This window comes from Bombus pyrosoma, linkage group LG18 (genome assembly GCF_014825855.1).
Source record: "Bombus pyrosoma isolate SC7728 linkage group LG18, ASM1482585v1, whole genome shotgun sequence".
In the NCBI taxonomy this organism is placed as follows: Eukaryota; Metazoa; Arthropoda; class Insecta; order Hymenoptera; family Apidae; genus Bombus; species Bombus pyrosoma.
The window spans coordinates 3,007,086-3,019,689 of NC_057787.1; the positions used below are offsets into that span (position 1 = coordinate 3,007,086).

At 31.8% G+C, this 12,604-nt stretch overlaps 2 protein-coding genes across 2 annotated transcripts in view; one reads left to right on the plus strand and one right to left on the minus strand.

Annotated features, from left to right (window-relative positions):
* LOC122577337 overlaps window positions 1-12,604 on the plus strand; it is a 345,413-nt gene that overhangs the window by 119,204 nt on the left and 213,605 nt on the right. Inside the window, exon 2 of the mRNA XM_043748626.1 lies at window positions 8,947-9,098. Coding sequence (XP_043604561.1) covers window positions 8,947-9,098 — 152 coding nt within the window. The remainder of the gene's footprint in view (window positions 1-8,946; window positions 9,099-12,604) is intronic.
* The window catches only part of LOC122577336 (putative uncharacterized protein DDB_G0271982), a 50,333-nt gene that overhangs the window by 6,032 nt on the left and 31,697 nt on the right, over window positions 1-12,604 (minus strand). The window lies entirely within an intron of this gene.

Here is a 12,604-nt window from a genome sequence, read left to right on the forward strand (position 1 = left end):
TGCTGAATCGCGTCCACGGCCTCTGCCGCGCCGTCACCGGTCGATCCTCTTGGGGTGGGAGTTCCGCTCTCTCACCCTCTCCGCAACCGACAAAGATTCTAAGATTTTACCAACATTCTTACAACGGCACATACGATCGCTAGAGCACCGACTAAATCAGTGGAAAAAGAAATGTACTGATACTTCCACGTTAAGGACGAACACCATACCACCATTACATATCGTAAATGGATTGTGTCCCAGACCCAACAGGTTAAATACTTTGTGTTACGTCTTCACTTCAAGTTAACACGAAGCTAATCTATACGCAACAAGATCCAGCAAATTCGACTCAAGAAGAAAGAAATATTCTGGTGAAACCAGCAGATATCTGAATTAAGCTTAGAAAACAAGTTACTTACATATAAGTTTATTATTAAACCACACTGGACATACGACTTCCAGTTGTGGGACATAGCAGTGAAAAGTCACATGGTTATCACGTTTTATTGGATTGCCGCGTTTGCTTGAACGTGATGATACGATTTAATCAACAAATTGCATGCACACGGGTAGCGTTAACTAGCGGTTAATGCAACTGGCAATAAATTCCACGTTTCGGCTAACCTATGTGCGAGAATACTAGCACGGGAAATGATTAAAGTTGTTCGAAATTGTTGAGAATTGTGGACCTTGATAGCCGAAATAATAGTATAGGAACACTAAATTTACACTTGGAATTGATATTAGAATAATTATATATTTATTTGATGGACGATTTCTAAGATATTCATCGATACACACTTGCACATGTTTCAGCACTTTCTTCCATACCCGACTGTTAACCGACTGAACTGTTTACATTCATTTGTTTTCGAGACGCCGCGCACACAACTTCCACACACTGATACTCACATACAAGTATCTCTACTACACATCTAACCTAGTCCAGCACATAAAATTATATATATCTCGATAGAAATAAATTATCAATATGCAACGATTTATTCAAATCTTACTCGATTTCGATATTGACAATTGACTGACAGGCTGATGGATGTAAAACTCTTCGGTTGACAAAATGATGATAACTAACTGCTCTAAGTCGCTACGTTTATTTATATCTGTTGGAAATGAAAGGACATCGGGGTCTTTATTTTGAAATGTTTGGGAAGATCCCCAATGTTTGTTCAAACTACCGACTTTGTTTACAATTTTAAATTTTCTTAATATTGTCAGGTAAATTTATCACAAGATATAGCTTTTTTTTCGAGTCGCGTTCCAATTTTGTTTTCGCGTTACGGGTCGCGCGGGGCGCGGGACGTGACAATGGTAAAGCTTAAAGCTGTATAGTCAAAAATATACTCACGACGATAGTAGATGTACCATGATACGTTCAAAGCGATGAAATTCGTAAAGGTCTTCAGATAAACTCTATTATAGAGGAAATAATGCGATTATACAGCCGATATAATTTAAGGCTAAATGATAATCTCAACGCACTAGCCAAAGGTTGATCCGATTAACACGTTGGTCGCCCAGCGTGATTCGGCTAAGTTTCCTGCGGGGCCCAAATTCGACCGCCGGTACGCAGAACGTAAATAGAGCGACAAGCGGGAATTCATTGTTTATCTCCTTCGATTTATTGTAAAGAAAAGATTATTTAGTTCTGAAATGGAGAAAGCGATAAGTTTTCCAGCTAGAGTATTTCGAGGGATTTCATGGCAGATATCTCAAATCTTTCATTTAGTCGAGAAGCATACTTGTGAGATGTACATCAGTGATTTTTTCATCCCCAAAATGTTCAGTAAACAGCGTGAAAATATATTTGAAAGTGAGGAGAGTATTGATGACGAAGTCTACAACTATTGTTCGAAGTTCCCAAATCACCCCAAGTGTGTGTGGAATGTTTTAACAAATACCATGCGATATAGCATAATGTAATATTTTATTCAGAATATAAATGAATAAAAAGTATGGTATAGTGTGTTTTTAATATTTTTATGTTGTATATTCTATATGTAATATCCTATATTTAATTAACTCGAACAAGAAGAGCGTCATCCGTACTTGGGTGACGGTCCCACGAAAGTACACCCGTCACGTAGATATGGGTGACGTGGCGACCAACGTGTAATTAACTCGAAGAAGAGCGTCACCCACACTTGGGTGACGGCCACCACGGAAGTATACCCGTCTCGTAGATATGGGCGACGTAGCAACCAACGTGTAATTAACTCAAACAAGAGGAGCGTCATCCGTACCTGGGTGACGGGGAAGTATACCCGTCACATAGATATGGGTGACGTAGCGACCAACGTGTTAATTCCGTAGACGTTGGAAAAAAACACCCTACATCAACGATAAGTTCAAAATTCATAAGTGAAATATACTTGTGTATAAACATAACCTTGTACAGGTGCCATTTAAAGGGATGATAAGCATCTTCGTGATACATATTCTCAGCCTGTTATAGCAATTTGCTTGAATTTATCGAATGTCCTGTTTGGACAAATTGTAAGGACTCCGGGATACTAAAAAGAAATTATGTGCTTCTATCGCACGAATTTGATGAGATAAGAAGTTTATCTCGATTTATTTATTCGCTCGTAATATTAGTTTCTGTGTAGCTGATAAAGGTTAATCGTAGTGTAATTTGATGAATATCGGAGGAATTTACGATAATATGTTGTTTTTGGTGAGACGCGAAGAATTTTAATTTGTTATACTAAATAGAAATTCCGGAGATCGCATATTTAGGAAATTGTATACATTTTTTTACATAGAACCATTTACGAATGTTAAATACAAAAATTATGGTGAATTTTCTTAGAGAATTTTGATATTTTAGCTTTTTATAGTAAAGTAGTATATATTACGTTCAAAGAATTAAATAAATCAATTGTTTAACGGATATAAGTAATTAGGATTTTGATAATTAAAATCTCTAATTTATTCATGAGATTAAATTAAAAAGAAAAATAACTTATAATCAGTTAGGATTGATATGTTACACGAAACCCTGAATTTGTAAATGCTGTAAACGTCATAAGTGTTAAATGCTGTAGTTACCTTTTATTGAAAAGTCAGTATCTTCTTAAAATGCTCTTGGCTAATATATTAGAGTTATTCCAATAATTAACAACCGTTACAAAGACAAAAGTTTTGTTTTCAATCTCTGTTCGATAGAAGCAGGATAAGAATAAGACAAAAATTGAAGGAGAAGGTTTAGAAGTAGAGTATTGTTGACTAATTGAATTCGAGTTGTACAGCTAATATCGGATAATCGGAAGTTCGATTAAGAAATAGCATAGCATCCTAAAGAAGGTGAACTTTCTTAGCATATTTTCTTCGTATCTCGTATTTGTCGAAGATTAATCACTATGGTGAAATATCTTTTATTTGAAAATACCAGCAAATACGAAATTACTATAAATATATTACAGTTCTTAAATAATTAAAGCTTTCCAATTTTTTAAATGAATATTATTTTATATAATTCCTAAAGAAATATATTTTTAAAAATAATTTATATATTTTAAACAATTTTTCTGATGTAAATTGCAGATATTTATGCAAATATATATTTTTATAGAATGCAAGTGGAAACCTAGATATTTGGTAATGTCATTATAGAATATGATTATAAGATTATAAGAATATGTTCTTTATTTTGAATTTTTCGTTACTTTTTTTGAATTTATATTTGAAAACACATGCAAGAATATATTGCATATCTTGTACCTATGTGATACATTTGTCTCATTAAATTGTCAACTGTGGATCACACGAAAATGTAAAATTTTCAGTTGTTGATTAAACGTTAAGTGTAGTAGCTTATAATATGAACCAATATAGTAATGCATGGTTGGCGAATAACCTTGATCACCTTAAATATCTCCGTTCTTTTTAGAAATATAGAAAAACTTTGCTTATAAAAGTTGTACGGTACAAAGATGGCCATAATATAGCAATAATAATTTTTTATATGTGAAAGGTTTTCAGAGATTTCAAGGATCCTCCATATTTTTAATTTTTAATTTTGCTTCCTTACTTTTTTATTCCTAGCCATTCCAATTAACATACTTTTTTTATACCATAAAGAGTAGAAAATGTTTAGACGATTTCTACGACAATACATAAAATAATAACAGATCTTACATCATAATAAACGTTCGAAATGATGCCTGTTTGCATCGATGCAACGTTGAAATCGTAAGATTGCCGAAACCACTTGTTGCCACTTCTGCTTTGTTTATGGTACATGTTGCGATGAATATTTGTCCTATATCTAGTGGTGTTAGCTTCTCCACATACTTTGTAGTATTTCTTAATATTCTCTACAAAAAGAAATCCAGTGGTGTTATGTCGGAAAAACGAGCTGGCTACGAAATTATTGACCAATGACCAATGCAGGGAGAGTATCACAAGATGCGAGTCAAAAACTCATTGCACCGTATACGTCCGGATAAGTACACGGGCTTCGGCAATCCAACGATTGCAAAGTTGCATCGATGCAAATGTCACGTAAAATAACAAAGAAAATAAAAAAAGAAATTTAAGATGAAAAATAAAAAAGAAACTTCATTTTCTTTCTAACACTGGGTTTACAATTTACTTCCGAGTTCTAGGTCTGACTTTTTAAGACTCTTACAACTCGACTTCCGATCGGATTCGATTATTTTTCTTTTGTCACCCCTCAATATCCCCACTATCTACGCGTTTGTTAGACGTCCGCGACTGCTGTCACGCACGCCCTCTTCTCGAACATTCGGCGAAAGGACCGTTGGGATATTGATGGTTCATTAGGCACTTCGCTTCGGCGATATACATTGTTGCCGAGTGTCGCCATATCTTTATCTCCGGTTTTGAAGTGAGCTGGTCGTAACACAAACGAACATGTTTTATTTATTGCAAAATAACCTTGTCTAAACATGATCGTCTAAGAAGGAAATTATTACTGCCATATACCGTACGTCTTTTGTCAACAAAGTTTCCCCGTATCTCTAGAAGGTGATCAAAATTATTACACCCACCTTGTATAATAAGAAACAGTAGACGATGATATATGCACTATGTAGCAAAAGGAAAGGTACAAAAAGTTTTCTTATTATTTGAAAAGACAGGCAAGTGTTATATCTTTCATGCAGATGTTATCAGTGATCTGCGAACTTGATGACATAACATGACTATAACGTATCATAATTGCAAAAGTATTGTTGAATATCTATTATTAAATACTGTATTGTAGATAATATTTCATATGTCAAAGTTATGTATGTATACTAAAAACATTGGTAATATGTTTTATATTTTTCGTGTATTTTATATATTTGTACGTTTCACGTGCATAAATATTCGAATTCTATTTGAGTTAATAAGATTATATATTATGTATATAATATGATATAATATTATAATAATACATGTAATGATATATTCAATACATAATAATAGAAATAATAGCAACAATAATACATACAATAAATATTAATAGAAGTATAATAATACTTCAGTTTAAAAAATATTTTTGAAATTGAATACAGCTATGAAATTGGAATATTTCTACTTCAAATAATCACGTCCCGTGATATTATAGATTCGACGGTAGAAGACTACCTTTTTACCCAAAACAACTACTTTTTCAATTAACGCCCGTTGAAACTTTGCTAACCTTCGAAAAAAGGAACGAAAAAAGTACTAGCCGGTGTCACGAATTGCTCGCTGATATATTGACAGGATCCGGTAGTGAAGAAAGTTTACAACATGCTGAAGTTTCGAGCGCCGGGACAACGAAAGTGCAGCTACACGGTGAGAATCTTAAACGCCAAAGTAGAGTTTAATGAGTAAATTTTGATAAAGTGGGCTTCTTTTTTTCGCATGCCTTCCGAACAGTTTAGAGACAGGTATATTTTGACGAACATAGAATTTTTGATAGGATAGAAATTTGCAATAACTCAGGAAAATAAGCCCGGAATCTGAACATTTACTATAAAAATTTATAAAAATTATCTGTGATATTAATGATCTTCAATGTTCAATGAAATTCTGTGAAACTATCTTGAACACTTTCATAACGAGATATCTCGTATAGGAATATTAAGATCCTTTTCTTTTTACTAAATGTTTCCAGCAAATATTTTATAACTTTTAAATAGATTTTCAGGTTGATTTCAAACTTTACTACTACACTCCTCGTCAAAAAGATAAGCTAGGTCTGCTATCTTTAATTTCTCAATGAAGCGTGTAAAGTTTTTCGTCTGTAACGTAATATCAAAACATTATGAGCTCAGAATATGCGGTTCGTTAAAAATAAGTCACAATGTCATAGATGTTTGTATACAACAAAGAAAAACTGTTCCATACTAAAGTCGAAATGATAACACACTCTGCTAAAATGTTTAGAAATTGCTCAGTAGTTCATAATCTATCAACGAGTAAAAATTACATTACAATATTATATAAATGTAAAAAAATTAAACGAGTCTGAAAAAAAGCAAATTCTTGAACTAAAACAGCAACGGTTATCAGTAGCAAAAATATCGAAAGTAATAAGAAGAAGTCGGGGAGTAATACAGAATTTCTTAAAAAATGTTGAAGATTATGGCAAAAAGAAAAGTACTGGTCGGCCGTCATCGTTATTCGATCGTGATAAGCGAGCAATTGGAGGAGTGTATTATGACATTCGTATCTTATTATTATTATTATTATTTATTTAGTCCGTGCCTCTCGGCTTTGGACGAACTTTCAGCTTTCTTTACAGCCCTTTATTGCACTAATCACGTTCTTACCTCTAATCTAAAACTAATGCTTACAATCTATTTCAACTTATGCCTACAAATTATTGCAACTTAAGCCTACACACTATTGCCACTTTGGTCTTTTTGCCTCCTTGCTGTGCTACCTTCCTGTCCTTCCACCCCTTCTTGTATTGCCTTTACCCTTTTTTTCTCTATTATCGCTCTCAGGTCCATTAGTCCTTCCCCAGGACATTCGTATCTTATTATAGTGCTAATAAAATGTTAAGATGTTTTCTATAACATATAGGATATATATGTAATACATTTTTTATGCTAAGTGTTCAAATACAATTTTGAAAACTACTGTAGATGTTACAATTTTTTTTACTACAAACATACATTTTAATTGTAAGGATCATAACGTTATTTGAACAGTCAATTATGCACTGTATTATTAAGTTAAAGTGAGATTATAATTTAGTACTAAATTGTACGTTTAACACGATTATTCGCATTGTATCGAATATTTTTGTCACTTCGATGAAATACATATATACGTTTGCAATAAATATCTCGTAACTATTACATTTTCAATAAAATTTCGGAAAATTTTGTGTACCATCTAATATATTTCTCTCTATCTCTCTCTAAAAGTTTTCGATTGTAAATATTCAAATATTTTCGGGAGTCATTGTCAGTATTTGACGTTTGTTTAGGCTGTGAAGGATTATACCGTAAATTAATATCATAAGTAATATGTATTTTATTATTACTGATATTAGTAATAATAAGTTTTACTAGATATCCGACTTAAGTTACTTATTTATGGTTAATGAAAGAATTTTGTTGCTTAAAGCTGTCACTTAATGATTATGTTCAGATAGATACAGCGTTCAAAACATCGTATTTTTAAATCTTTTGAGGTTAGGTTTTCTACGTTTTATAGAAGATACGCAATATTGTTAAACAGAGTAATGAGTATTTTATTTTTAGATAATGTTATTGATGTAATGGATAATATTATAATTATTGATTTTTAGCATTAAAACTGAAAATTTCTTAAATTAATATTGATATTAAATTAATATTAAATTAATCTTAAAACAAAAACATAATACCATAAAATGTATAACTATGTATATGTTAACAGAACAGCATAAATATTATAAATTTAATACTAAATATTAGCACAATGGGTGATTGATTAATTTTTTGACCGAGGATGACATGAAGTCATCCATTAATAAACAAATTCACTTTCGCTACTTGAACCAATTAATTTTTTATAATAAAAGTAGAATTTCATTTTCAAAAAACGATATCTTCGACAGTAATAAGATACTAAATATATATTAAAATTATCGATCTATGCATGACACCCATAACCTCTAAAACAAATGAGTAACTATTTCTATGTCATCCCAAATGGAAGAACTTCACTAGTCAACTGAGAGAATATAGCACATGAAGTTGTCCGACTTTCATAATAAATAATTTCACATTTTCAACTACTAACCAAACTTATACTGATCAATTTTATATACAGTTTAGTTGCCAATTTGATAGAAAACACGTATATTTATCATTTATTTTAACAATAGCGTTCAAATGGACAAAATCGTTTCTACACACGTGAAAATATCACCTTATGGTTAAATGACATTCCAAAAAGGACCCTCACCAGTTGGGAATGGGATTCATCAATTTCTGTATAATAAATATCTGTAGTGATATCTTGACTATGGGGGGGGGGGATTTGACAATTATGCCCCCCCCGCCCACACACACTCACACTGTTATTTATATTAGCTAACATCATAAAAGTTTATCTCTGTTTTGTAAAACTTCACGTATACATTACTTTATGTATTAGTTATTGTGAAACATTTTTTCAAAATTTTACAATTTTTGTTTTACTTTCCATTTCCAAAATGTTATCACAATAATAATATTCTGAAATTATGAGTAGACTAAAATTTTAAACTACCTATATCAAAAACTTCTTTCGGTAAAAATCTAATTTCGAATCGAAATTTTCGATAGCGCTTTTGAATTTCAATTTCGTTAACATTCAGTATTACGTGATAAATATATAGATATTTTTTAACGAAAAGCGTCTGAATTTCATATTGCGTTTATTTAAATTAATAGACAAATTGAAGTACACGAAACGCGGTCATAAATGTTATTTATCTAATTAAGATACAAATCTGAATTTTCGTTACAGGTTAATCCAGGTAGCAAAGCGGCTCAACAGGGGGTGAGAGAGGGTGACTTGATTAGTAGCATAAATGGAAGAACTACCCGGGATTTAACGAATAGCGAAGCACATGCACTCTTACGAAACGCTGGAGAACACTTGAAACTCGGTTTAAATCAGTAAGTCGTTTTACGTTATTTTCCCGATATTTGTTAACGAATTACAGTTTATAAATATATTAATTGTAAATCCTGAAATGACAGTGCAATAGCTCTTATTGTTTCATTTATTTCGAAGCATTGTATTGGTTATGTATAACAACAATTATTTCTAAGTAAAACGATATATAATATTTTTAAATAAACTTTAGCAACAAATTGAAATAAAATTTCAACAATTTTTTCATGTCCTTCTAGGAACCTAAGAAATGTCTGAACAAAAAAGATAAAATGTGTTAATTCAAAAATGACTCAAAGAATACAGCAGGGTTCAAATATCAACTATATCTTATATTTATATTTCATATTTATATTATTTATTAATATTTTAATCCATATAGGAATTAAGAACTCGATTTAAGACTTTAATATAATACAAGAAACTAAGAAAAAGAATGCAACAATCTTCTTGTGATATACTCTGAGTCTAAACTACAATATAACTAAACAATAATAATAAAAGTAATTATTTTATATTCATATTTTGCTATATGCAATGTGTAGATTGTTTTGTTTAACTGGAAACGATGAAATATCGCGAGGCATTAAAATTATCAAAAGGATGTTTTAACAAAAGTTGTTTGGTTCGAAAAAGAATATCATACAGTGCAATTTATTTCTTTACGGGTTAAGTAATGAGGAAGATTTTATGGCCAACTTCATTTTTTAAATGAAACCATATTTTTTAATGCACTGATCGAACCATCTCGGCATTCCTTATAAAAAAAAGTATTAATCAATTTATGTCAAAAAACTATGTTTTAACTATAGTTTAACAGATATATTAACTTTAATTTGTCAAATTTAATATACAAAAGACAAGAAAAGATGTAAGGACTTCTGTATTTGTTTTCCTTGTCCTTCATAAGTTTTACAAAGAAAAATTAAACTATCTACTAAACTAATAGCTTTTCGACATAAGTAGATTAATAAATTTTTATAGAGAATCTCGAACTGCATCGATTAAAGTATTGAAAAATATATGATTCTATTAAAGAAACAAAGTTGACCTTCAGATGATATTTACACGCCTACATATAGAAAAAGCTAATCATATCAGAATATGCTTCCTTTGTAATCATTCAACTTTTATCTGAAGCTTTTTTCACTGTAATTACTAGTATCAAAAATATTTCAACTTTAACTCTTAGATAACTCACCCTGTTTATATGTATATGTATACATATATATGTACCTATGTTCTACGGGCGAAATCCGCATGGTGTGCAGAATCTGCTTTGCCCGGGCAATGTTAGCATTCCACACCGCTGAGCTGCCTGGTAATCCAGTCGAATTAGACTTTAAATCGGGGAAAATTGTACAGAGTAATTTTTTTGCGCAAAATGGTTCGATATTTTGAAGTGATTTTCTTAAATTAAACCGTCTAAAACCTCTAAAAAATTTTTAAATTTTTATCGTAGGGAATTGGTATAAATACCAATTAATAACTGCTATATTTTTACGAATTTACAAAAGCAGTTTCATATTCTATATTAATCTGGAACCGAGAAAAATTCTTTTTTCAAGAAGTCACTGTAGCTCTAAATAATATTAAAAGCTGAAAATTTCATAAAGTGTAGGGAAAGAATTGGATTAACTGTTCTTAAATTTTCGAACTAATCGATTGTGCGCTTTAATAAAAGTTAGAAAGTTCTGGCATATAATCGAGATAGCATGCAGCTTGGAAGCGGTGGTAACGCAGGCACGTGGCGCGGCGGTTCGGCTGCAAGCGCATCTTAAATTGAATTTGCACTTTGAAATTGCTGGAACTTACATTATCTCAGTAACCATATTAGCAAGTACTATAATCAACTCTTTTAAAAAATTATATCTGTGCCGAATGTTTAGAGGATTAATAAAATAGAAACGGGAGATTGCTCACTCGTATAATAACTGATCCGCTCGCGATCCCGTCCGCTTATTTATACTAGTTGGAGGAGAGTCAGAAAATTCGAATTCGTCTTTGGTCGACGGTTGCACGTAGCGGCGACATTGCTTTGCCCGGAGTTTATTTGTCGTTACGTTTCGTGCGTCAAGGCGGTGTCAATGTCCCGAGGCAAAACAACAACATGAGTCGCTCTCGATTCGCATCGTCCTCTGACCCATGTGCCGCTACATATCTAAGCTCAAACTGTTTAATTTTTTGACTTTTGATTTTTTATATCTCTTGTTTACTATTAATAAATGATGTTTCAGCGTTATATATATACCTAGTTAACAAATAGACGTCATATAAGATATACCTTATTATTTAAATTTCTAAAGTAGATACTGACACAAAGGATTCTATTTATTACAAGGATTGAATTATACATTTTAAAAAACTCAAATAATTTTGCGGATATTCTTATGGTGTCTGCACACTGCTCGGAAATCGAACACGATGAATCACAAAATTTTTTCTCGCATCTATGACTTCTATTACAACAAACATGGACAAAGTCTATTTACATAAATAGCTCTTTGTTATGCCACAACTATTTGTTCAATAATCGTATCTGACCAAATGACCTACCGACATCTTTCAATACGTTTAATTGTAAAATAACTTAAATCATTAAACTTATTAAATTCAAAAGAATTCGTTACTTTTTCGAATTCAAGTGTGTCTTGTAAATATACATGGGTTAATTTCGCATAGAAATTATGTGCGCCTGCGTGAAAATATGGCTACATTTGTTGCATATATTCGAACTGTAACGACCAATTTCCCGTTTTTACTTGTATCAACTGTTTTGCCGATCTTTATATTATAAAATATCGAGCTCGCAGCTGAGCCGTGGATCCATTATTTTTAAGTGATTTTAAATGAAACTGTTGAGAATTTTGGATCTTAATTGCCGAAATAATGCTATAGGAACACTAAATTTACACTTAGAATTTATATTAGAATAGTTATATACTCATTTGATAAAGGATTTCAAAGATATTCATCGATACACACTTGCACGCGTCTCACCTTTTTCCATACCAGACTGTTAACTGAACAGTTTACATTCCTTTGTTTTCGAGACGCCGCGCACACACATACTTCCACACACTGATATTCACATACAAGTGTCACTACTACGCAGCTAACCTAGCCTAACACATAAAATTATACATGTCTCAATAGAAACATAAACTTATATTTAATTTGTTTGAGATCATCTTTTTCTGCAAAAATCTCATAACCGGTTTGGCTTAATTTATTTAATACTTCATTTACAATATCTAAGTCAGTTTCAGACAAATTCAGGGGAGACAAAGTTATATCTGCAGTTATATCTAAATAAAATTAATGATTAGTGATAGTGAGGGGAAACCCAGCAATGCAGCAGCAGATACCAACAATTAAAATTGCAACAAAAGGTGAAAGATATTATATAAATAGGTTGGTAGATTTACCAGCCCTAAACCAACAACAACAAGTTAATAATAATCAAAATATGGACATAGAAGAAATGAATGAGCAGCGAAGACAGGAG